This window comes from Equus asinus, chromosome 3 (assembly GCF_041296235.1).
Source record: "Equus asinus isolate D_3611 breed Donkey chromosome 3, EquAss-T2T_v2, whole genome shotgun sequence".
NCBI classification, from domain to species: domain Eukaryota; kingdom Metazoa; phylum Chordata; class Mammalia; order Perissodactyla; family Equidae; genus Equus; species Equus asinus.
The window spans coordinates 103614235-103641245 of NC_091792.1; the positions used below are offsets into that span (position 1 = coordinate 103614235).

General features: G+C 39.0%; 1 protein-coding gene and 1 long non-coding RNA gene across 4 annotated transcripts in view; one reads left to right on the forward strand and one right to left on the reverse strand.

Moving 5' to 3' along the window:
* Positions 1-1067: 1067 nt before the first annotated feature.
* On the reverse strand, positions 1068-20886 carry EREG (epiregulin). The gene is made up of 5 exons (XM_014865116.3): positions 20641-20886; positions 9268-9354; positions 7024-7147; positions 6290-6439; positions 1068-4390 (listed from the first exon to the last, which is right to left on the reverse strand). Exons 1-5 carry the CDS (start codon positions 20708-20710, stop codon positions 4309-4311), a joined length of 513 nt encoding a protein of 170 aa, XP_014720602.2. The 5' UTR covers positions 20711-20886; the 3' UTR covers positions 1068-4308.
* Positions 20727-27011, forward strand: part of LOC123283801 (uncharacterized) — a 95543-nt gene continuing 89258 nt past the window's right edge. For all 3 annotated transcript variants that reach the window (XR_011502193.1, XR_011502194.1, XR_011502192.1), the window contains exon 1: positions 20727-20865. This is a non-coding gene — a long non-coding RNA (uncharacterized lncRNA). The remainder of the gene's footprint in view (positions 20866-27011) is intronic.

Here is a 27011-nt window from a genome sequence, read left to right on the forward strand (position 1 = left end):
GACTGTATAAAATAAAGTAGGGAGTGGCTATACAGAGAAAAAAGTTCCAAGATTGAGTTGTGGGGGCACTCTAGGATTTACAGATCAGTGGTAGGGGATTGGAGATATTAAAGAAGGTCCAGCGTGAGACTAAGAAGCAGGTGGAAAACCACATGAGTGTGTCATCCTGGAAGCCAAGTGGTAAAAGTGTTTCAAAAGAGTTCGTCTCCTTTACCCTCTGGGTTCTCAGACTTTGAACAGAGTCAGTCTGATCGTGCTGTGAGATCCCAAGAATTTCATTTTACAAGACTTTCTATTTCTCCCAAGAAAACTCTAAACTAGATCTCAGATTAACTCCACGTGATGGTTCTGCTGCCTCTGACATGGCCAGAACGGCAGTGGAACTGGGGATCAGAAAACTTGTTTCTCATGCCAGCTCCACCTTTTATTTATCCCTGTGACCTGGGACAAATTACTTTACCTCCATGTAAAGTGGTGATTGCTATGCCTCCCTGACCTATCCGCAGGCCAGCAAAATGGCCTAAAGAGCTGATAAATGGATAAAGCCCTCTATGGGTTGTTGAAGAATGTAGCAAGGAAGCCATCGTTGTGATGGAGGTTCAGAGTGACCAATGCTTCCTGCTCTGAAGGCCCAGGGAAGCCAGGCCTCTTGGTTGGGAGATGCTAAGGGAATCATGAGACACGCTTCTGGCTGATACGTCCTTTCAAAAGTTGCTTCTCAGTAGGACAGCTATAATCTTTGAAAATAGACTAACACCTAGAATTTCATAACTAATGTGGCTTCTTTTATTTCAAAGAAATTCTTCATTATGGTAGGCCATAAAATATGATACATTTATTTAACGCTTTCCCAAAGTAAGATCATATGTCTTTATAGCTAAACACATTGTAGTCCTGTCATTGCTTTGAAGCCCTTTAATGTGTTATGGAGAAAAAGAAAAAGAAAAAAAAAAGAGAGACTATGTTTATCAGTGAAGTTCTTTATGCATGGTGCCGAATGCATTTTTTATTTTTAAATTGTGTTTTTTTCCCCAGTTCCCAACAAAAATAAATAAACGTTAACAATATCTTGTAAAGTATCTATATTCTCCTTCAATATCTTAAGGTACACAATTATCAAAGCTGATATTGAACACAAACAAATTGATACAATTCAGTACTCTGATAAAATTCACTGTCAAATAAGTTACTTTAAACTGTATGCAATATAACTTTATGTTCCATAACATCTTTAACATAAACTCTATACCAAAATGGCTCTTCAAACTTAAAAAGTGCAATTACAGAGTGCAAAAAAAGCAAAGAGAAAAATACATATCTTAAATTTAACATCATCTAATTTGAATAACAGATATGATTTAGATAAAATTATTCTTTAGTTAAAACATTAAAATGTACTCCAGAACACCATTTATACAAGTTGTTACCCTCTTTCTCCCATATGAATAAGAGGAGGAAAAAAACAGAAAATATTGGGCAGCAAATTAAACACATCTTTTTCCCCAAAAGTCTACAGCATGGATATTGCAGCAAAACATGACAAAGTGGATCAGACACAAGTCTTTAAAACTGCATTATTGAAATTAATGGAAATTAGAAACTAGTATCATGCATTTGCTCCATAAAAATTGATGGGCTATGTGACAGCAGTTGAATTTAGCTAACTCTCTTCTCAAGAACTCAAAAATAAAAATCTGGGTTAAGACATAGTCATACCAGTGCACCATTTTTCCCATTGCTTTGACTTTTGGCAGAGAGAGCAAAAAAACATCTAGGAGAACATTGAATTCTATTGTATTATACATGTTTAACATACTACATAAATCTCAAATTTGATGTTAAACCTTTAGTACTAACCATAGAACTTTATGTCCTTGGTCATAGAGAGTGTCAAATGAGTTATTGTGTGGCCTTGGTGGGAAGCCATAAATTATGCATTGGATTTGCATTTGTTCTCAATATGTTGGATATAAATAGCCCCTTCTAGAAATGCGTATAGTGAGAAATCTGTAAAATGAGGAAGATAAACTAAATGTGAGCCACAATCTTTCCATTGTTTTTAGGAAACATGAACTGATAGCAATCATCTTTCATGTTTGCTCAGCATTATCCTCATTAAAACAATTATTTTTTACTTATTTTCACTTATAAAAAACACTTTTGGTCATACCTTTTTATTTAATATTCATTTATAAATATAGATTTAACTTTTACAGGGGTTCATTTTTTAAGCATTCTTAAATAAAGATTAAAAACACCCCAAACCACATACAATTAGTTATGTAATACGAATTGAGATGCTTAAGAAAAATATGATTTGCTTTTTGTGAATAAAAGAAATGGATTACAGATGATTTCTGGGTTAGTCAATAAATTTTCTTTGAAACAATCAAAGTCCCTTAAAACAGGCAGACTTCCTTTACCAGAGGAGGCGTCGATGGGGATGTGCAGGGTTTAAAATGTGTCCTTACACAGCACATTTGACTCGGCTATAATAAATAGGAAACAGAAATATCCTTTGGGATCTCACCGAATTTTATTTTATTTCTCTTTGTTTTTGTTTTATACATTGTTGATAGAGCAACAAATGACTATAATTCTAATTAAGCTCATGTGTACATGTGCGTTTGCATATGAGTAGGCACATGCATACACACACACACACACATGCAACCATATATATCTAGGTTTGTTTTGTCTGTTTGCTGCCCTAATAGTAAGGGACCAGATCCAAGACTTTGGAAGAGAGTCACTTGAATGCACCAGGGTATACAACACAGGGACACATACAGAGGCAAGCCTTGGCACCTGGCACTTCAGAGATGAGCCATTGCTTCCACTTTCTTTGTTGCCCTAGCCTAGGCCAGGAAAAAATGTGGAAGAATAGACCCTAGCTGACCATGTGTGTGAGCCTGAGAGACTCTACCCAAAGGGCTAGCATTCAATGAGGCAATCTCCCAGGAGATCTGGCGGTGGTGACAGCTGTGGCTCGCTATGTAGTTACCTCAAGTACCCTTATGAACTCACTGAGACCATGGGTTCTGAGCACAGGAGAAACCTTAGTCTCTTCCAAAACATAAAAGACAGAAAACAGGACCCTGGTTTCATCTCAGTCTCCATAGGAAGGTGTGGTTAAGTCTCTAAATTGTAAAAGCTTTCAAATGCATTTGTTCTTTTGGAAAAATACACTATAATTAATTTTTCTTATTTTTCCCACTTCCTGCATCAGGATTTAATTTTTAATATGTAATTTTAAATTGCAGAAAAAGCTGCTTACTGCATTGTTTTAAGTTAAAACTCTCTTGCAAAGAAAATGAAATAACTGTATTTCCATCTTTAGAAATATATGGAATGATTGTCTTAGATTATACTTTAAAATAATAACTAGTCCATCAAATTTTGGACTATGATTTAACCTTAGAATTCTTCAACAAAGTCCTTATGAAAGTAAATACTCTTAAAAAGAAGCATAAATTTTGACTTCAAGTGTGCATTTTTTTTTTTAATTGTTTAGGAGCAACAGTTACTGCACATAAACTTACTTTAAAAAAAGAAACATTGTGAGGCTACAACATACCTGCTATTTATATAAAAGCTGGTATAAAATTAGGTTCTCAATTCATTCCACTCAAGGAGAATCTATTAGATGCAGGAGTGGTGGGGTGGAATAGGGAATGGCCCACTTCCCCTCCAGGCAGATAAATATGGAGTTACAGCTGAGGATGGGGCTGGAGGGAGCGCAGCTCTCTCCCAGGTGTAGCTTGTTTCAAACAGCTAGTGTTTAGCACGTGCTCTACATTTGCGTCTCCCCCATTCCCATTAGCATCACGTGTTTAATACATGACACAGTGGTGTCGACTCATATATCAAACTATGAAATAGTCAAACCAATTATCATTGATTTGAGGAGTAGAAAAATATACTTATTAAATTGATTTGACCATATATTTAGGCTCACAGAAATCTGTCATTTGTTGACACTTCCTGAGCAGCGAACTGGGCGTTGCTCACTCCTAAGCGTTGTGCAGCAAACAAAGCAGTTTTGAAGCTTTCAATAAAGCATTTAGTCTGAGAAATGATTTCTTACAAAAATAGTGATTTTCTTTCTATATTAAATATTTTGTGTACATTATACATTAACAAATAGTCCATCAAAAATAAAACAAAAATAAAAACTTTTCCAAGTATTTTTAAAAAAACACCATGTTGTCTTAACACATTGTCCAACATAAATATTATTAACAAAATAGGAATATTAACATAATCTGGCATGCTGTGCATCCCTGTCTGTAAACTTGATGGCACCATTCAGACTTGTGGCAACGCTGGATCCCCTGAGGTCACCCTTTCATATTCTTTCTTTGATTCTTTACTTTTTTGATTTCTGTACCTAGAAATATCCAGAAGTGAAACTGTCAGCACTGGAGTTAACAGTAAAGAACAAAGTATGTTAACAAAAGAAACAAATATATGGACGTAAAAGATACAGCAGCATAGTGTTTCCAAAAGGACAAACGTGAATAGGTTTAGGTTGGACAAGAGAAGAAAAGGAGGGAAGAAGGGAGTAGCGTTCTGTGGTCCAACAGTTTGGGGAGGAAATGGTGAAACACAGTTAAAGAAGTTCAGAGGCTTTTTAACAAGATCATGAAAATTGCAAAATTCCAGGAGAGCATGTGACCACATTAAAGCCTTGATTGTTTTTTTCTCTCTCTCTCTTTCTCTTCCTTCTCTTCCCTTCCATTCCCTTGTCTTCACTCTCTCTCAGTCTTTCCTTCCTTTCTTCCTTCCTTCCTCTCTTTCTTTCTTTCAAGGAACTAGTATTTTGAATATTACACTACATTCTAACCGTCACACTGATATAATGTTAACATCAATACAAACAAAAATAATTAATATTTATTGGGCACTAATTAAGCAACTGACAACATTCTAAGTGCTATACCTTCATTATTCATTTTATCCTCACACTTATCCATTATCATCCTGATTTTACAGATGAAGAAAGTGAAGCATAAATGGGTTACACAACCTGGCGAACTTCTCCCAGCGAGGACTCACGGATCTATCGTGATTCAGAATCTTCATTCATTCAAGCTATCTTCCCAATATTTTGAGTTCATTTCCTACCCATTTTGGAGAGGAGGCATGTAGCCTCGAGGAAACCACATAATGTCTATGCTTAGTGGAAGAATAAGACTAGAAAGCCTTTGTTTACACTCCATTCTGCCACTTGTCAACTCCATGAGCTGAGGCACCTCAGTTCGCCTCTCTAGGTCTCATTTTCCCCATCTTTATAAAGGAAAGGACTGTAGTCAAAGAACTTTCAGGTGTATTTCAGTTTTAATAATATTCAGTTCTGTGATCATAACTAATTAGGAAGGCCTTATGATTTGATAAATACTTGGAATCGAATGGCAAAATCAATTTAATTTTAAAGCAGCATACTTTCAGGCCTTCAAAAGCAGAAGTACACTACTTTCAGCAAAAGTAAATAATAATAATAAAACTCACTCAAATCTATCCTGAACAATTTGTACCAGCTCCAAAATAAAAAGGATTTCTTGGAGACATTTTAAGGGCAGCTGTTACTAACTAGTTCACACTATCCCATGCCCTGGTCCAAACCCTAAAAACTGCCAGTCTGATATACTGTCAGTGGTTCCCATGTCCACTCTACTTTTTCTCAGGTGCCAGCATACGTCGGTATAGTATCACACATGAGGAGGGAGTGTGACTGTTTTGGGGGACTGACATGAACCATTTTTTACAAGTAAGCTTTTATAATTGTCTAGAAACTCATTTCTACCAGTCTGTCTTAAATTTTAAGATCCTAAGCCTCTGGGCTTACTAATTTACAAGACTGTGTTTTATGAAATACAAAATTTCATACAAGTGGCTAAGTATAACATTGACATCATGCCTTTTGGATTACTTTCACATGCATTATCATGTTCAAAACTGAAAACAGTCCTCTAATTAATGCAGGATAAGGATTTCCATCTGTATTTTATAAAGGAAGGAACTGATTCTCCAAGTTTGACTTGCATAAAGCCACATAGGTAATAAGTGACAGCTAAAAATAGAATCAAATCAAGATGTTCTGCTGCTAAAACTTCTTCACAAATATCATCAGTGCAGAATCTATTATCCCTCTAAATAATACGTTGTCCATATTTGTAAGCATATATTGTAATTTATAAGTAAATTATAAGTAATAAATTATAACAAGTAATTTATAAGTAAGAATAAGTAATTTATAAAAGTAGAGTGTTAAAAAACACTGGCTTACCATCTGCAGAAATAGTATATGGAACCGGCGACTATGGCCAAAAACAAGATAACAAGAATCACAGTCAGAGCCACATATTCCTTGCTCAAGGGCTGTTGGACAGTTAAAAAGAAGTGCTCACATCGGACGCCAGTGTAACCCACTTCACACCTAAAGGAAAATGCAAGAGAAAGATCAATTATTTAAAAAAGAAATCATAATTATGAATTAGTTTTGTAAGAACTAATCTCACACTGTAATGCAAGAAATCAACAAGGTTTGCCAAAAATTGTAAAGAAGAAGTTAAAGATCAACCTTGAAGCTAGGCCGACATCGATAAAAGAGCTCCACATGGCTCTCAAGTTAAATTGCAATATTAAAATGACAGTCTGGTTCAGACTGACTATCTAGAATAGTGTTTTATAAGTTTTGTAGGTTTGAGGTGCTTTTTGTCTAAATCAATGAAATCAGTTCTTAAAACAATGGCTGATATATAAGTCATTGAAAAGGTGAAAAGTGGAGCTGCTATTGTGGGAAGTGGGAGAGGGGAGCGCCCGAAGCTTCCCCCACTCTGCATCCCTGAAGTTTCTTTACAGCTTGATAACTACTATCTATTTTTAAAAATTCACTTAATAAAGTTCCAATAGAACATATAAACTGCAGCCCATGGAAATATACAATAACTTCAAAAAATAGAACATAGAGAAGTATGGGTTTAAAAACGTGTTTTTGGTTTTTTGTTTTGGGGATATTACCTGCAATAATTTTCATTCATGTCCACCAGGAAGATGCATTGTCCATGCAAACAGTAGCCATTCATGTCAGAGCTGCACTTCGTTATTGATACTTGAGCCACACGTGGATTGTTTTCTGTCTGAACTGTGAAGGAAATGGAAAGTTGAATATATTCTGCTGCCTTCTTTTTTCCTTTTCTTTTTTTTTTTTTTGCTGAGGAAAATCCACATCTGTTGTCACTATTCCTCTTTTTTTGCTTGAGGAAGATTAGCCCTGAGCTAACAGCTGTGCCAGTCTTCCTCTACTTTGTGTGTGGGTTGCTGCCACAGCATGGCCAAGGAGTAGTGTAAGTCCATGCCCAGGAACCAAACCTGCAAACCTCGGCTGCCAAAGCAGAGTGCGCCAAACTGTAACCACTGAGCCACGGGGCTGGCCCTCTGCTGCCTTCTCTGAAGTATTAATCAACCTTTCATAATAGTGACCATTGAGCTACTGTAACAAAGTAGGTCAGGTGCCAATCAGTGGAGGAGAATTTTCAGGAGAGGGAAGTTACTCTTGTTATCACAATTCCCAGGCCAATAAACAAACAACTGACCCCAAAGGAAAATGTCCAACAGACTAAACGAAACAAAATAAAACCTGGGAATTTAATCCTCAAAAGACAACCTTCAAGGATAGAAAAAGTAAGTTTAAGACACAGACAAAAATCATTACCCTCTGCTGTTATTCACTGATCCAAGCAAAGTTTGTGTAATTTTTTTAAATCTCAAAATTTCTGAACTTTTGAGCCAAATTCTGAAATTCATTACTCCAAAAGCAATTGCAAGCTGAGTCCATAAATTAATTCAAGAGAGTTTAATTCTATAGTGAGATTTAAGCTAGTAAGTCTTGTTTTAGTGTGCATTCCCAAATTTTTGAGGTTATCGTCAAAGAAATCAAAGTCTCTCAACATCTCTAACAACGAGACCTGAATAAACCCTGTGTTAAAAATGTCTGAGGTAGGCAAATATAATATTAAAAATAAGAGCCTCATTAGAAATAGCGTTGCAACCTACTTGTAAAATTCACTTCAGTATGTTTTAATTTAAAAACGTGAAGGATGCTTATGAAGTAATCAAAAAATAGCATCTTGATTGCAACATTCTTGTTCAAATAACCAAAAACAAAAAGGGAAGGAGGGAGACCAAACCTCCAGGGAGCCCAATGATGTAAGAGGACAAGAGAGAAGGTGAAATTATCGTGAAAAAGACCCTGGTTCCTTAGGATAACGCTTGACTCAGTAGTTCAGACGGAATACAAAGCAGATCTCTCTTGAACCACATCCAGAGCCTTCTAGGGTCTTTAAAGGAAGAAGACTGTGCGTCACTTTATTTTTGTATCCCTGTGCTTCAGCACAGAGTTTGACATGAATTAACATTGTGTAAATATTTTCTGAATGAATGCTGCAACTAGAAAGAAAGGACATCATTTGTTCCTTTTACAAAAAATAACAACAACAAATACATTGATTACCTATGGTGGTGTTGTTGTTGTTGGTGCCAATGTGTTGATTCCAACCCCTACTGCCCCTGTATACAGTAGAGATGAACCCTGCCGTCTTTTTGCCCCACTCTCTCCCCTTCTGGTGCTACATCAGACAATGCTCTGCTGCTAAGCATAAGATTTTCGTGGCCAATTTTTTCGGAAGTGGGTGGCCAGGTCCTTCTTCCTAGCCTATCTAGTCTGGAAACTCTGCCGAAAACTGTCCACCATGGGTGACCCTGCTGGTATTTAAAATACCAGTGGCATAGCTTTCAGCATCACAGCCACACACAGCTGCCACAATATGACAAGCAACAGGTGTGGTTCCCTGACCAGGAAATGAATCCGGTCCCAGTGGTGAGAAGCCGAATCTTGACCACCAGGACTGGCTATCTATTGTAGAAAGTTTAAATTTTCCTATATTGCCTGGGATTCAACCCCTAACAATGGTTTCACATCATAACTCTGGGGACTGGACGAAGGGAATCTGCTTTTCTTTCTTCCCTATCTCTTTAACATCAAATCTCTCTATATAACTAGATGCCCAGTCTGTCTCCCACCAGCTATTCCTTTATCTAGCTTTTCCAGATTGCTAGCTCATAAGGGGGTTAAAAAAATCCTTTCCTTAATATAGCAGCTACCCCTTGCCTTTTTCCACTGTCACATATTTAGAGTCTTTTAAGTTCACATTTCAGTCAAAAATCTGTCCTCCTTTGCTGCAGCATTGACAAAGTTGGGCTTACCTAAGGCTGTGCAGTTGTCTTCAGACTCTCCTGGGATACACGAAGGGATCACGGTTGTACCGAGAACTGCTTGGAGAAGATGGAAACCTATTGATGGAGGAAAATCAAATACACAATTAATCCTTCAAAGAAAGAAACTCTGATCAGATTTCCATACAACTGCAGTATTTATGGAATTGTTATAATTTGATCCATCAAAACCATAAACAAAATAATTCATGGAAACAGGCTTATAATTAAAAACAAAAGAACTCCCAGCTCTTCTAGCCAAGGGTAGAAGCCTTGGCCTTACATTCACACTCATAGATTTGAGTTGCTCTAAATGTTTCACGGCCACCTGATTTTGAAAACATCCCTGATTTTGAAGTTTGATTTCCTAAGAAGTTTATCAATTGGAAAATTGGGGTATTTCCACTGTTTTACTCCATGATGTGTTCAAAGCAATCCTCCAAAGTAGAACCTATCACAAAAGAAGGCTTCAAATAAAAATCAAGTTCTATTTATGGCAACAACTAAACAGGACTCTCAACCTAGGGTACATTCATTGTTGATTGACGTGCTTAAGTTGCTCTTTGCATTGTATCAGGAACAAAAATAGATTTTAATTAAGAAAATGCAATCTAAGTAAAGTCAGCATCTATCTTATCTAATATGGGACAGAACACCCATACTACATGAACCACACTGAGCCCTCGAATCCAGTTTCTGTGAGGCCAGTAAGAGTCTGAACACGGTGTTTCATCGTGTGTCTCCACGGAAAAGATGAATGTTGGAAAACAGGCACTAGAATGATTCAAGTTTCTGAATTCCACAGAAAGCCTAAGGAGAATCCTTTTAATATTTTCCTTACCTTGTAGAGTTTAGGGGAGAATTAGATGAAGTGGTATTTTTCTGAAATGCCTAACATACTAGAGACTTCCGTCAGTGTTCCTTTATCCTCAACATGCAGCCATTTAGCGGTATATGTAGGTAGTGCCCTCTACTGGTCTAATACAAGATTACAAATCTCTTTGCAATTTGGTATTTTAAAGGATAACTTGGTCCATGTAATAAAGCATTTTATTTTATTTTTCTCAGCCAGAGGAAGCTTGAATCTGTTAAGCAAATTGTCTATGCTTTGGATACTAAAAAATAAATTACATATCAGCATGATTGTTTGTAATTTTATGTTTCAAACTCGATGCTTATAACCATCCTATAAAGTAGTCATTAGCCCCAAATCAGCTCAGTTAAATTAAATGTCTTGTCCAAGACCAATAATCTAGTGACCGTAGAAGACAAGAGTTACGCATCTGTCTTTTGACATCAAGGCTCATAATCTTTCAATGATTTGAAAATGCTTTTTGAAAAGTTTAGGATGATCTTCTTCCCACTCCTCATTTCTCCTACAATATAAATGCTGCTTCAATTGCTCTTATAAGAAAAGAAAATCATCTTTCTTAAATGACAAAAAAATGGTTAAACTTTGGGTTTCATCATTGGTTTAACAGACATTTTAAAAAGGTGACTGTACACATAGGTTTCTATGGAGGATGAGCTAGAAATGCACTCAGGCCAACTTTGCTGTACTTCTCAATATAATTGTGCCATGCAGTCTCACTACTGAATTAAACCCTTTAACTTACACAGTCTGTTCAACACAAACTGGAGTTCCAAATGTGCGTTTTTATATCCTTGACACTCCTATTCCTTCACGGTTCTTCAACTGAGGAAAGGATTGGAGCAGACATTACCAATTCTCCCACCACAAAGTGGCCAGCCAGGTCCATTGTGCAAACACACATTCGGAGCTCATTTCTCTGTCCTTTGCAGAAATCAGAGACTAGCCTTTACTGTTTGGAATTGCTTACAGCTGCAACCCATGACTATTATAGAATCTAGCTAATTGCTTTGTGGGGTTGCTTCTTGGTCTTTTTTTTTTTTAAGGTTTTTAGTAATTGTTGGTTTTTCCACTGGTGGAAACTTTGTTCCAGTTTGTCAGGCCACAGGTGAAATATTTGTCTTGGTGAGTTAAAGAATGCTCAGCCCAGGGTGTGCCTCCACGAAAACTGGGCTCCCCTAACCTGTGACGCTCCCTTGGACACAGTCCATTACTCGGGATGGTTTCTGTGAGACTTGCTTCATTAATCCAACATCCGGGTATTTTACAGATGAAATTGTAAATAATTTTAAATACTTCTCTCAAGCATTAGACTACAGTTCCATCATGGATGTATGTAGCCAATGAAATAGCAAAACTGGTGCTAAATCTTGTGTCCATGTGCACAGATCCATGTAAGTCGGGGTGATCAGAAGATTGAAAAAGTCCACCATGGGAGATTCTGATATCCACCACCCTGTCACCTTTAAGAATCACTACTCATTATTTTAAAGTCATACAGGGAGGGAATAGATTCTAAAGTCATATCCATTTATTTCATGAATCTTTCAGTTTTTCATGACTTTAATGTTATTTGAAATAACAATTGCTCTATGATTCAATTGCAAATATTTTACTAATGTTTTGATCCTTCACTATGGGTGCCGGCTAAGAAAATAATTCACTACGATACTAAAGATTTTGGATAGTGTCAAGATGTCAGAAAACAGATCTGGCGGCAAGCTTTACACTGGTAACTAAGATAGAGGGGAATTCTGCACAAGGGGACCTGGGGTAAATGATCTGTAAATTCAAAATTGGCAGTGGGAACCTCTGTTTCATCAAGACTCCTTTAGAGGTCATTTTTTCTGTCAAACTTCCAAATGATTTTAGGAATTTGAGGCTCGCCTATTCATCTCCCTACCGTCACCTTTCAGAGATTGCATTTCAGTGCATCTCAAATGTGCCAGCAGGAAGTGGGGCTGGTGACTCAGAGGATACAAATCACCTCTACCCTGTGAGTCAGGGCAGAACCCACACCCTTACACAATCTTGGGGACGGCGTGGGGGAGGGGTTGAGTACCTCCCCCCCCACCTCCCCCCCCCCCCCCCGCCCCGAGAGGGGTAGCACTAAATGTTGTGGGACCTTATCGTGGCGCTGTCATGGGCATTAAGAAGTCTTTGCCCAATAGTTAGGCAGAATGCCAGATGTAGAAAGCATCCTTCTTATTGCACATAGTTTCTCTGGCCTTGCTTCCTTATGGCCACGCTGAGGGGCTCATCTAGAAGGAAGCTTGGATTTGGTGACTGGCTGAGCAAGCCAAGTCTGCAAAATCAAATGCACTTCTCGGAGATAAAATGGCTCTCCTGAAAAACAATCTAGCAAATAAAAATGACCCCACATTAAAATGAGGCAGGTTACAGAAGGAAAGGAATGCCCTTGCTTTTCCAATTTAACCTTTTAGATTATTTAGACCAGAACAGCAAACTCATAATGAATCATAGTATTTGTCCAGCCTAAACAGGTAGCAAAATCCGCTTTGTTCACACTTTTGCTGCGGTCATACGCCAACCGACTCACAGACTGTTCCTTTCTACCTTCTTGCACGGTAGTCTATAATTTTAGGATTTGTCTTCAACATAGTAGGCTTGTTAGGTCTTGTATACTTTCAAGGAGGGAATATGCTTCACCATTTCCAGATGCCTTTTTGTTTCAAGTTAAATCACACTATTAGATAAGGTCTTGCTTCATTTTGTTTAAAATAACTGTAAACTATCACATCAGATACTGAAAAGAACTAGTGTCAGTACTTTCTAGTAATATCCTCTTTTTCAGAGAATAACATGCATATATACACACACTTAATAAACCCTGCCGTCTACTGGCAATCATTCTCTTCCTACAGTTTTTCAATGTTAACTTTATAACTAAGCTACATTAAAAACTAAATGTAAAAACTAACTATAACCGTTTGAGGTAAAACAGGATGAAACCAGAGGCTGATATAATAATGGTTTACAAAACAGTATTCCTTTTAATTTTGAGTTTTAAAAGACAGCCATAGGATCTTCCTTGTCAAGTGGCAAGAAAAGATTTAATAGGCTATGTTTTCAGTTCATAGGCATTAAATTATACTTTTCCATTTGGTAGTAATTTCTAAATCACACTTCAAAGTGCTCATATATTTTAGTCATCATACAATGCTATCCCTAAAGATATCCAAATATCAAGAATCAGTGAGTCCAGGGTCTGGCCCCGTGGCCGAGTGGTTAAGTTCGCGCGCTCCGCTGCAGGCGGCCCAGTGTTTCGTTGGTTCGAATCCTGGGCACGGACATGGCACTGCTCATCAGACCACGCTGAGGCAGCGTCCCACATGCCACAACTGGAAGAACCCACAACGAAGAATACACAACTATGTACCGGGGGGCTTTGGGGAGAAAAAGGAAAAAAAATAAAATCTTAAAAAAAAAAAAAAAAAGAATCAGTGAGTCCAAATATAAGGGTATAGTTTACCCTAAAAATGGATTTAAACATGTATATCTTGTACACACGGAAGTGTTCTCATAATGAAAGAGAATGCTTGTCAACTCTTGTGTAAAGGGTTCAATTTATATTAATCTGAGTGTTTTGGAATTTTGTGACTAAGAGCTCTAAATATGGGACTTGCACCCCCTAAATGCCAAAGATTCATTTCTAGATATTATTTCAAATGTTCTATCGGAAATACCTTTTTTTCTTCAAGATAATGTTACATGGGAGGTTCTTTTGATAACCTTTCTACCTTCCCTTTCTTCCATCTTGCTTCTCCCCACACCTATCCCTATAGATCCAATTCAGAAATTTGAATTATTATTACTTTATTGTTTCAAAAGAAAAATGCAACAGTTTGGATTACGAATGTTTTCCATTTGCCTTCTTTTCAGTATGATCATATTGTGGCCTGAAGCTTTGAATGCTTAACAGCATTTATAGAAGTATATTGATTATTATATCATGGCTTCTTTAGAGAAGCCTGTTGCAAACATAAATTTGAAAAAGGATAGAGTTTTAATGAGAGAGCATCTAATAAAAGAGGAGAAAGCAAGAACAAAAAGATAATTTTACATAATGCAACTAGCACCTTGGAAGCTGCTAAGAAATTTTATTTTGTGAAAATACATTTTTGGTTAACATTGGAGACCCCAACTTCAGTGAGAAGCACATATGCATCTGTGGAATGACAGGAGGGTGGCAAAGGCTGACTTACCCCCAATAAACGGAAAAGAAGGAGGAGAGTAGCTTAGCCTTTTAGTAACTACATGTTTCAAATTATATTTGTTCAATAAATATCTATTGAGATTTTTCTATATGCAAGATATTGAACAAGATGCTGAAAGGAAAATTGATGCAAAAGACATAGCTCCTGTCCTAAACAGAGTTAATGGAGCTAGACGCCTGGGGGTGGTGAGGAAAGAAGAGAATTCACAGATAATGCCAAGTTTCTGGCCAGAAAATATCAAGGAGAGTGGTGATATTAAAAGAGAGGAAAACACAGGCAGGTCAGCAGGTTTTTGGTGGCATTTGCAGCTAGTAGACATGAAAGGAAGACATAAGAAATGAAGGAATTGGAGTTTGTAGTTCATGTATCACTTATTTATATTTGTGAGGCACTTTCGAATGCAGATCTTAAGTAGAAAGAATAAGAATGGAGTTGATGGAGTCTATTTGAAAGGCATATGAGGAAATATGACCTTTATAGGCATAGGGGCCATTCATATGTTCCCAGGGAAATAGTATGGAATAGAAAATAATAGAACTTAGGTGGTAAGGAGTAGATAAAAATGGCTAAGGAAATTGGAGAAAAAAGAAAGTGCAGTGTGGTGGGAATCAAGAGATCAGAGTTACAAAAGGAGACACAGAGTGGTCAGCAATGCAATGATTGAAAAGAGTAGGAGTGACTCCTTCATGAATAAGATTCAGTCTTATTCATGGTGTATTCATGGTGAACGGTGCTAAAACCAACAATAAAAATTGCTAAATTGATTTTTCTAACACTAGAATCGGTTTTATATTTGCATCCAGCTTATCATAAAGATTAATTTTATTTGTCTTGATAACTCAAAAACCGATTATTCAAACTATGAATTATGACAGGCAATGTGTTATACCAATGGAACACACATTAGGCTGGTGGTTCTCAACCAGAAGCAATTTTGCCAACAAAGGACAGTGTCTGGAGATGCTTTTGGTTGTCACAACTGGGGGGGGTGCTACTGACATCTAGTGGGCAGAGACCAAGGCGCTGCTGAACACCTTGCAATGCATAGAACAGCCCACGACAAAGAATGATCCAGTCCGTGAGAATAGAGCCAAGGCTGAAAAACCCTGCCTTAGATCCATGTGGTTTGGAGTCCAGTTCTAGCTCAGATACTAACTTTATCCCCCAAAGCTCCGTTTCCTTATCTCTGAAAACAGAGACCCAGGAGTGGGGCGGAGTAGAGGGGGGATGGCATTTAGATTAGATTACTCTAAGGTTCCTTTCATTTCTAAAACAATACCACTCTTTCTTTCACTGATTATCCATCATTCAGTCATATCACTGCTCAGTCGCATCTCTTTTTCTCTCTCTCTCACACACACACGTAGTGTGTGTAATATACACTTAAATTCTGTTAGGTACACCATCAGTGAATGCAGGCTATAGTAAAACAGAGACATGGGAAAAAGAGGGAAGAAAGATTATTAGACTTTATCAGAAACAACAGAATTGAATTTTCAAAAACCACTGCTTAGTCTCAAAATATTTTGCTTCTCAACTACATTATCAAAGAAAAACTGGTTGAGTCAAAACATAGTGGTGAGAACTCTGAATAAAGTATCATTCTAATCATCCATCTAACAAACATTTATTGACTGTTTCATATCAGTCTATCACAATATGAATGATAAAAGATGAATATAGCACCTGTAAGGAGGGACACGGCTAGATTCACACTTCCAGTGCGATGTGACAGGGCAGGATGGGAGGAGCGAGCAGGAGAGGTGCAAAGGAGGGGTGGAGGGGTGCAGGCTGCCCACCTATTTTTGAGGGTGGGAGACAGGTGGAAGGGGTTATCAGAGAAGGCTTGCCTGAGGAAGGGACACTTTCCTTCGGTCTTAAAAGATGAGTAGAACTTTCACGCAAAGTGCAGAGTGAGTTGGGAGGGTACAGCACATTCAGACGTGGAGCCTTACATGCTGGGCAACTCACTTATTTTTAAGTCTATTTCTTCATTTGTAAAATGGGAATATTAAAACCTTTCCTGGCTAAAAGGGAGCTATTGTAAGGATCAAATGAGGCATTTTGTAAGAAAGCACTTGAGGAGGAGGAGGCGGATGATAGCTCTAACTTAAAAGTGCTTTTTATTATTTCCTAATATCATCGTATTTATTAAACTCATATACAATAACCTGGCGACATAGCTATTATAATTTCCTTTTACAGATGAGAAAACTGAGGCTCCAAGAAGAATAAATCTTTGTGAAAGTATGAAATAAAAGAACTGGGCTGTGAAATCTGTATTGTATACACTATCTATGTCTCAATTCAAAACTATAAAGTTTCACATATATAAATGTGTGTGTGTGTACATGAGAGAAAGAGGCTTTTTCTCTCATCCTAGAATTTTCAAGAATATCTGTATTTAACTCACTTTCATGCCTCAAATTTAAAATTCAGGATTTTTGGCCTAAGAATTTAAGGGTTAAGATTTTTTTCTGGACAATCAGCAAAACGTCTTGTGTATTATAAATAGTATCCTAGTTAATTAAATCGTTACTTTAACCTAGAATGTCACTGCACCTTTATTTGCCCTGTAACTAGACACCCAGTCTTACATAAACTGCATTGCTGGAGGACACTGAGTCTGTCGCATTACTTCATTTTTTCAAAGGTTCCAGAATTGCCATACCAAGGCGATGGGTGTCAGGGCGCTCCTCCCTGAGGATCTCCCCTATGACAGCTTTGGGGAGCCTTCCCATTGTCTTCCATGGAATGTTCCCAACAGCATGACAACCATATTAATTAGACCATTTGCACAGGCCTATATTCAGAATGAAGATTGACAGATGACGAAGCTACACCTTAATTTACAGTCTCTTTGAAGAGGGTTTCTTATATGACATTTGCGTCTCTTTGTTGAACATTAACCAGGAAACGGAAGATTCTTGTGCAAAAATGTACAGAAGACATTCAAATTCAATTTTTCTAAAGTGACTATGTATTATACATTTTTTTTTAACCAAGGAAGTATGTCTATTTTCTTACTGTTAATGGAAATGTGCTGTAGATTCCACCATGGTCCCTTATCGATACTATATTCAATTCACAATAATATAAAAAGGATACAGGGAATAAAAAGAATACAGGGAAAAAACAGGTATCCTTCTCCTTGACTGCTTTACTTAATAAACATCTAGGAAGATATAGAAATAAAGGCCCCAGTCTGCTGACATCAATGACCGCTTTACAGTAAAAGTCCTTTCCTGGGAACTGTGTTGATCAAAACTGCTGAGTGTAGGTTAAGTGAAAATTCAACATATTCTAGCAAAATTTAAAACAGTCCCATGTTTTCTGTGCCTGATTTTGAGTGATACCGTAGAGATACCATTTCTATTCATATGCCTGTCCCCATAACAGGTTCTAAGCCCTGGGGCTGCCCCCAGACTACTCTGGAACTTCTCTTCTAGAATCTGTTATTTTTATTATGCTCCTGATAACCCGGAGATCCTCTAGCTCCTTACACTTTGTTCCAGAATGACCTTGCCATTTACTATCTCTAAGTCTTTGGAAGGTATTTGACTTCACTGAGCCTTAGTTTCTTCATTTGTCAAACTAGGCTAACCATACCTACTTCATACAGTTATTTTAAGGAGTAAATGAGATGATATATGTAAAGCACCTAACACACAACATGGTCAGCTCACAGGAGGCATTTAGTAATTGTTAGCTCCCTTCCCAATTCCTGGGTTTGGGCCCTAGTTACTGAACCACACACCCGAATTACCCAAGTTGTTCATATGGCAAGATGATGCGGAAGGCAGCTAGGGTACCTGGGTTAAAATCCAAACCAGAGAAGCCTGTCATTACGTTTTCTGCCTATGATGTGTCATCTCAGGTTGTGCGAACGCTCAGGCAGCTCATAAACTCTCTTAGTCAACTAAAGTTCTGGGATGAGCCAATGTCTCATTGAGATCAGGGCTTCTCACATTTCAAGAAAGAATCTTTATTCTGCTCAATTCTCTGTCATTGTGCAATGAAGTAGGGATAAATTGTCTTAGAGATGTCATTCAGGAACACGCTCAAAACCCATTTGGGTAACAATGAAAATGTTTAATTTTAGATCGAAAGCCCCCTAAACATTAATTGCAGAACTCAAGATAAAAATTTCTCCTCTTTGAAACAATCACAAGATTAGAAATAATAATTCAGCTCTAAAACTATAGATTACTTAGAAATGCAGTATCTAGTTTGGGGTCCCTAACTCTCTTACTTAATGTTCAGTAGACTAAAAGTGCCTGCAAAGCCAGGTGTGAACTTTCTCAGGTTAGCACTGCATCTCTATGGGACCTTGGGTCATAGTTTCCCAATCTATAAAGCAAGAACCTCAATATCAAAAACTTATTAAATGCAAAAGTAACCAAATGATTATGTGAGTAGCAATTTACATCTGCATGTGTTGGAGGCAGAGGGGAACCGAAGGTGTCCATATTTTTCCACAGTCATAAATATATATAAATTCCACAAAAAGCAATAATAAAATGTTTGCTGAAATCTAAAATAAATGTCTCCTTCTTTTGAAGGATAGACATTTGGGAAAAGCATTTCCGGTAATATTTTGTTTGGTAGAAAAAAGGTAGCTTTGCCTTTTTTCCATGTGCTTTAGAATACGGCTATTGGACTTGCATACCTGAATGGAGTGTAGAGATACGATATAGAACTTCAAACAGGAACTTTCCTGGTGGTAGAGAAATATCTAAACAAACTGGGAAAACAGAAACTGACTTAGCTAATTTGGAAATGGGCTTGGCAGCTGATGAAATAGATGAACTATAATTAAGTAATGCAATAAAGGACTTAAGCACTTTCATGACAACAAAAACACACACAACACACAAGCTAGGTGGGTAGTAACCAGGTTATTCATAGGCTCTTGCTGTCTGAAATTAGAATATTCAATGAGTGGCCCAGAACAGACATTTGCATTGTTCAGATGCAACCTTACAGGTGGAAAAAAAAAAAAAAGCGCTAAGCCACTTGGACCTCTAGGTTCATTTCTAACTCTAGGAAGACTGTCACCTTTCTGATTTTATTCTTTTCACAGAGACTTCCAAACAAAGACAGCAAAGCCACATTATTTACTGAGAATCTTCTAGCAAATCATTCTTAGCACAGTTTGGGTAGAAACCAAGATTGCAGTTTCCACTTACATTCTTGAACTTGGACAAATTAGTTCCAACTATGCATGGTATGCATTTTATTAGGTCTCCCCACCCTTGAGATAAGGCATGTTGAAATAATGATTTAACTGTCACATCCTGCACAGGTAAAGTTAGCTCGTTAGGGAAATTCACCTCCTTGCAACTCCAGAAAGAATGTGAGACTGGCAACTTTTATTTCCTTATTCAAATATTCATATACAGCTCCAAATTTCTCTTGAAGTTTAAGGAATTAGGGAGAACAGATTTTGTTTTCAAACCAGGTTGGCTACATAAACGTTTTTTTTTTCCTGCCCACAAGAACAAAAGCATCTCAAATAGAAAGACATGCACTAAAGCGCGCTCAGTGATTACTCGCTTTGGGGTGCAATTAGCAGCAAGTGAAAACCGCCTGGCCAGCCTCCCGCAGCGCGGGCTGCGGGGACCGGAAGCGCAGGTGTTGGGGTCCAAGGGCGGCGGGGAGCGTCAGGACCTGCCCACGTTCCAGGTCCGCGAGAATCGCGTGGGATTCCGTCGCGCCTGGAGCTCTAGCAGAGCTGGCACTGGCGCATGCCAAGGCCTCCGGAAGCTTAACCCGGCTTGATTTAGAAAACTGAGGGCAAGACAGAGGAGGAAAAGCATTTCTTTCCAAAAGGTCTATTAGGCGCCGGTCCAGTCTCTACTCCCCCACCCCCACTCCTCTCAACACGAAAGAACAACATTTGAAATATCAACAGTGCTTCTCAAGTCTTTGCGTTTCTAGTACTGGCAAATTTTCAAAAGAAAAAACAATAGCTTTTCGATTTTTTATTTTGCCTAATAAGGAGCTAAATTAATTCATGCATAACATATATACCGATAGCAATTTATCAATGAAAGGCATTTTTAACACCGATTGCCTCTCCCCATTCCACTCCCTTCCATCCTAGGTTTAAGGGAAAGATGGACTCAGAGTAACAAGAGACATCCTTTTAAATGGAGTGCACTTTAGCTCGGTGGAAAACTCCCTACTTGGCAAGCGACAAATGCACCCGGGCCGGGGCGGCGGGAGCGGCCGGAAGGAGGCGGCCCGGCTTACCCAGGGAGAGCAGCAGCGCCTGGACCGGGCCGGCGCGGCGCGGCTGCATCCCGCTTCCCACGGCGAGCATCGGCGGAGCGGGCGGGCGCGAGGCGGCGGGCGGCTGCGGGCAGCGAGCGCACCGGCGGGCGGGAGCCGGCGGGCCTCGGGGCTGCGGCTGGAGCGCGCCGGAGAGCCTGGAGGGGCCACGCGTCAGCCGAGTCCCTCGGACACCGGACCTGTCAGGCAAGTGAGCTCAACTGCCCTGCGCTGCGGCCTTTATAAGTCTGGGGAGGGGCCTGGGGCCGAGGACTAACTAGCGGGGTGAGGTACAAAGTGCCCGGAGTTTCATAATCAGCCCCGGGGAAGGAGTGGCCGGAGGACTGTCCGGATGTCATCCTCCCCGTCAGAACACCTGAGAGTGGTTTAGGAATGAGAAAATGCTCTTCTGGTTAGCCTCGGACTACTCCCCAAACTTTTCCATCTCCCTCTGACTCCTGCGGGAGGAGGTGGGGAGCGTGGACCAGATGGATTGGTTTGCTTTGCGGGGTCACCTGCCTGGGAGTGGGTGGTTTTAGTTGCTCTGGGTGACAGGCATAACTTGAATCAAAGTCAGTCTTCCAGCTAGGGCTGGTGTTCCTAGTACGTGCTTTTGGAAAGCTGTGTGCGTGAGTGAATGACTTGTGGACATTCTTGAAGTTTGTCCGTGGCTCAAGCGCTCTCCTCGTATTCATACCAGACACCACCCAGAGGTGCCTTTGGTATCCACACCTTCCTTCGCAGCCCCTCTGCTTCCAGTGTGGTATAGTAGGCATTTATGGCTTCAAAGTCTAGTACTTATCGTGATGATCATTTCGTAATGTATATAAAAATCCAATCGCTATGATATGTACACGTGAAACTGATACTGTGTGTCAATTATACTTCAATGAAAAAAAAGATCTAGTAATTATGAAGAAAAGCCCTAAGTTATCTTTTCTCTGTCCTATTTACCATCCGGCAGCCTGCTGCTTTTAACTTCCCCAAAATGTGCTTTAATTCTGTCACTCCTGGGACAAAATCTTTCAGTGACTTCCCGTTGCCTTTTGAACAAGGCCTGCCACATTGTGAACCAAATCAATCTTTTCAACCTCAGCTGCCACGAGGTCACCAACTTGTGGTCGCCCCCCACCCCACCCCACCCTCTTTGCTTCTTCCCACATTCCCGCCTTTGCTGTGCTGATGGAGTCCCAGTTCAGGGGAATGGCTGTCTTTTACTGGAGCTAGTCAAATCCTACTCATTTGCATGTTTCTCCCCCAAGGGCCTGCATTTCTTGATCCTACAGGCATCTCTTTTCATTCTGATCTCTTACAGCTTGTATCGTTTATCTTCTCCCTAGACTCATAGAATTCTAGATCTGGCCCTTCACACCTGGTGAAACTACTTTGTATTGTTATTGTTTAACTTTTCTTATTTGTAAGTCATATGTTCAGATCTGTACGAATACATACATTCTCTTACCTTTTTTTTTTTTGAGGAAGATTAGCCTTCAGCTAACATCTGCTGCCAATCCTCCTCTTTTTGCTGAGGAAGACTGGCCCTGAGCTAACATCCGTGCCCATCTTCCTCTACTTTATATGTGGGACGCCTGCCACAGCGTGGCTTGACAAGCGGTTCCATGTCACCCAGGATCCGAACCAGCGAACCGCGGGCCGCCGAAGTGGAACACGCGAACTTAACCAGGCTGCCCTCTCTCTTACTTTTTATTGTCTTTCCCTGTAGGTCCTAAGAACAGTGAGTCAATCTAGCAGTAATGAAAACATATATAGAAAGTGGAATCTGCTGGATGTTGATAACTCCTTACCTTTCTACTTTTAATTATTTTCTTCTTACATTCCTTTTCTTTTCTTTTTGGTTTTTTGGCATCTTTCTCCCTCACCCCAAGTCATGTGTTTTAATGTCCAGAATTCTCATGTTGGAAACAGATACTTCATCCTTCCTTCAGTGGTTAAGATCGTGGGTTCTGGATTTAGACTGTCTGTGTGTGAATCCTTGAACAACTTATTTAATCTCTCAGTTTCCTTTACGTAAAAGAGGGATAATAATACTGTCTAACTCATAGGAGCATAGTGAAAGTGCTTATCACAATGCCTAGTGCAGAGTTAGCGTTCATTAAAAATACCTATTATTATATGTAAACACGGATGCTCAGGGTTGTGGTACTTGGTAGGTGGTCAATATTCATGAGTTAAATGAACCGATGCACAGTAGGATAGAGGTAGGCTTATGGGCTCCTGAATCTAGCTTCTAAAACTATCAAGAAAGCAGGCAATAAGTGAGTCCTGACCCAACTGCTCTTTTGTGAAAGAACAAATGGAACCAAGAAAGATGATCCTGGCAAAGAGTTACAGTTTTCTGGAGCATTGACAGGGATCACAAGTTTGGTAAATTAGAATTAGGGAAAGGGACTGCTGGCTACATAATGGCTTTTGTTTTACAGATTGGATCTGGAAAAGAAATAGCTCAAGTGTTTGAAAAATTAAGGCAGAATTTGAAAGAATGGGATGTCAACTGAGAGCATTCCGTTTCCGGATTCTGCACGTAACACTGTCAGATACTTGCAAGGAGCGACAGGAAGGATTTATTAGTCCTGCTTAATGACTTGTTTCATCAAGTATAGTTTTGTGCTTTGTGCTTTGAAGGATGGGGTGGGAACACACTGGGGAGAATGGGGTCACACTGCAACAGTCAACTCTGTGGTATTGATATGTGGGGAGGAATTTTTTCACTTTGTAGCTCATGCCTGCAAGCATGAGATATCATCATCATAAAAAAAGCCTCATGCTTATCCCAAAATTTTCCACAGCGCTGTGCTCGCCTGTGGGCTGATTTCACATGGCGTGAAGAAATCTTTACTGGTTCTATGTTTACTCAACTTTCTAGCCATTAGTTTTTGAGAATGACTCCGTCATGACACATCGGGGAAGATTTGCTACTCCTCTGCAAAACAGCCTTCTTCCTTTTTTTTTTAAATAATTGGGGACAATTTTCATTAATCATTCATTTAAATATATATACATAGTATGAAGTACAATCATAATTCTTCTTAAAGGCACAAAATGTATTTGAAGATAAAACACCTTGAGAAGAAAATAATCAAGCCATCTAGAATTTTCCAACTAGGAAGCGACATAAAGCCACCAGCCAGATCAGCAATTCCCAATCTGACAAGTATTTGGATTTCTTTTCAAGGCATTAGTAAATTTAAATAATATCCATAGACTGTATATCTATCTAATACTATTTAAAAAAATGTATTGAGTCTGTATTGTGAGTACTAAAATGTATGCATTTTAAATTGAGACTGAATTCAAGGTGGCTTTGGGGCATATGTTTTTTAACTGATACATAACAAACATGTAGCCACTGTGGGGGGGATGGCTGCTGTAAAAGTCATCTTTTTAGATGAGAAGGGGTCCCCTTGGGAGAAGTGAGGAAATCCTGGCCTGGCAGAACGTGCCCCCAGGCCCTACACTTGAATCGGGCCTCAACCTATTGCAGATGGAAGCCAGGTGGAGCCTGACCTCAGCCAGCATCTAGCCTCAGACAAGAACCTGGAAAACCTCACAATTCTTCTTCCATCTCTTGCTTTTTCCTTCAACTTAGTGCTCTTTGGGACTACAACTGGCACGCATTTATTATGAAATTACTGCTTTTCAAACTGACAACTGAGAATAACTACTTTGGTAAATTAGCTTTTATATAACAAAATATTTAAAGTCTTTCTTTATTAGCTAGTCCTTAGCAAAAACTGCTGAGATGGAATGGGATTGGATTGCTTTTTTGCAACGAAGGTATTGAAAAATATAGGAAAATATCCAAGATCAGATTATTAAATTTAATGCTCAAATATGAGAACTTGAACGTGAATTCTGTTCTATCAGGTGCTAACTTTTGAAAAAATGGTTTTTATTCAAAATTTAGCTAGATGTTAATCATATGGGATCTTCTTAGCAAGTTAAGTCTGAATGAAGAATTTATGTCTTTCATGATAATTTTTTAATACATGTTAATTAAATGTCTTATAAAAGAAAAATAAAGCACAAATTTCCAAGCAAAATTCTGGGTTCCATATTTCCCCACAACTTTTATGAGAAGTGACAGTTTTGCTTTTGTCCTTGTCCAAGAATCAACAGACTACAACACTATTTAGGGGCATCTTTCATTTATTTATTTGTTCAGCAAGTATTTACTGAATGTCTCTGTAATGGCGTTGTTATCTAGATAAAGGTAAATATAAATATACAGGTACATCCCTGAACCCAAAGAACTTTTGATTCAGTTAGAAACAAAACAGAGAAAAGGAAGGAACATAAATTGAGTGTCATGACACACTTCTTTATTTGAATAACTTCTGTCATAGGTTTTTTTTGAAAGTCTTTTTCCTCTGTACTAATTCATTCTTTTTTTTTAAGTATACTTTTTTTTGGTGAAGAAGATTGGCCCAGAGCTAACATCTGTTGCCAAACTTCCTCTTTTTTTTTCTCCCCAAAGCTCCAGTACATAGTTGTGTATCCTAGTTGTAGGTCATTCTGGTTCTTCTATGTGGGATGCCACCACAGCATAGCTTGATGAGTGGTGTGTAGATCTGCGCCCAGGATCCGAACCAGCGAACCCCTGGCCACCGAAGCAGAGCATGTGAACTCAACCACCCGGCCATGAGCCAGCCTCTAGACTAATCCATTCTTTTGTTTTGTTTTGTTTTGTTTTGTTTTGAGGAAGACTGGCCCTGAGCTAACATCTGTGCCCATCTTCCTCTACTTTATATGTGGGACGCCTACCACAGCATGGCTTGCCAAGCAGTGCCATGTCCGCACCTGGGATCTGAACCAGTGATCCCCGGGCTGCTGAAGTGGAATGTGTGCACTTAACTGCTGCGTCACCAGTCTGGCCCCTAGACTAATCCGTTCTTAGTTGAGAATTGGTTTAAGAATTCAAAAAGATTGCACAGCAAAAGAAAATATCAACAAAATGTAAAGGCAACCTACTGGGTGGCAGAAAATATTTGCAAATCACATATCCAGTAAAGGGTTAATATCCAAAATATATAAAGAATTCGTGTAACTCAATAGTAAAACAACAATCCAATTCGAAAATGGACAGAGAGGGCTGGCCCAGTGGTGCGGCAGTTAAGTTCGCATATTCCACTTCAGTGGCCCGGGGTTCACTGGTTTGCATCCCGGGTGCGGACCTATGCACCACTTGTCAAGCCATGCTGTGCCAGGCATCCCATATATAACGTAGAGGAAGATGGGCACGGATGTTAGCTTAGGGCCAGTCTTCCTCAGCAAAAAGAGGAGGATTGGTGGCAGATGTTAGCTCAGGGCTAATCTTCCTCAAAATAGATGAATAATAAAAAATTTAAAAAAATTTTTTTTAAATGGGCAGAGAATCTGAATAGACATTTTCCCAAAGAAGACACAGGTGGCCAAAAGGCACATAAAAAGATGCTCAATATCACTAAACATCAGGAAAGTGCAAATCAAAACCACAGTGAGATATCACATCACATCTGTTAGAATGATTATTATAAAAAAAGATAAGAAATAACTATTGTTGGCAAGGATGTGGAGAAAACGGAACCCTTGTGCACTTTTGATGAGAATGTAAATTGGTGCAGCCACTGTGAAAAACAGTGTGGCTTTCCTCAATAAATGTGGAGGTTCCTCAATAAATTAAAAATAGAGCTACCATATGATCTAGCAATTCCACTTCTGGGTATTTATCTGAAGAAAAAGAAAACAGTATGTCAAAAAGATATCTGCACCCCCTGTTCCTTGCAGCATTATTTACAATAGCCAAGATATGGAAACAACCTGTTTATCAATGGACGAATGGATAAAGATGTGGTATATATACACAGTGGACTACTATTCAGCCATAAAAAAGAATGGAATCTTGCCATTTGTGACAACATGGATGAACCTTTAGGACGTTATGCTAAGTGGAATAAGTCAGACAGAGATAGACCTTATGATCTCATTTATGTGTGGGGAATCTAAAAAACCAAACAAACAAAACAAATTAAAAAACCAAGCTCATAGACACAGAAAACAGATTGGTGGTTGCCAGAACAGAGGGGGTTGGGCGGAGGGAGTGAAATGGGTGAAGGGGGTCAAAAGGTACATACTTCCAGGGCTGGCTCCGTGGCCGAGTGGTTAAGTTTGTGCACTCCACTGTGGCGGCCCAGGGTTCGGATCCTGGGTGCAGACGACATGGCACCGCTCATCAGGCCACATCCCACAACTAGAAGTACCTGCAACTAAAATGTACAACTATGTATGGGGGTTTGGGAAGATAAAGCAGGAAGAAAAAAAAAAAAAAAAAGGAAGATTGGCAACAGTTGTTAGCT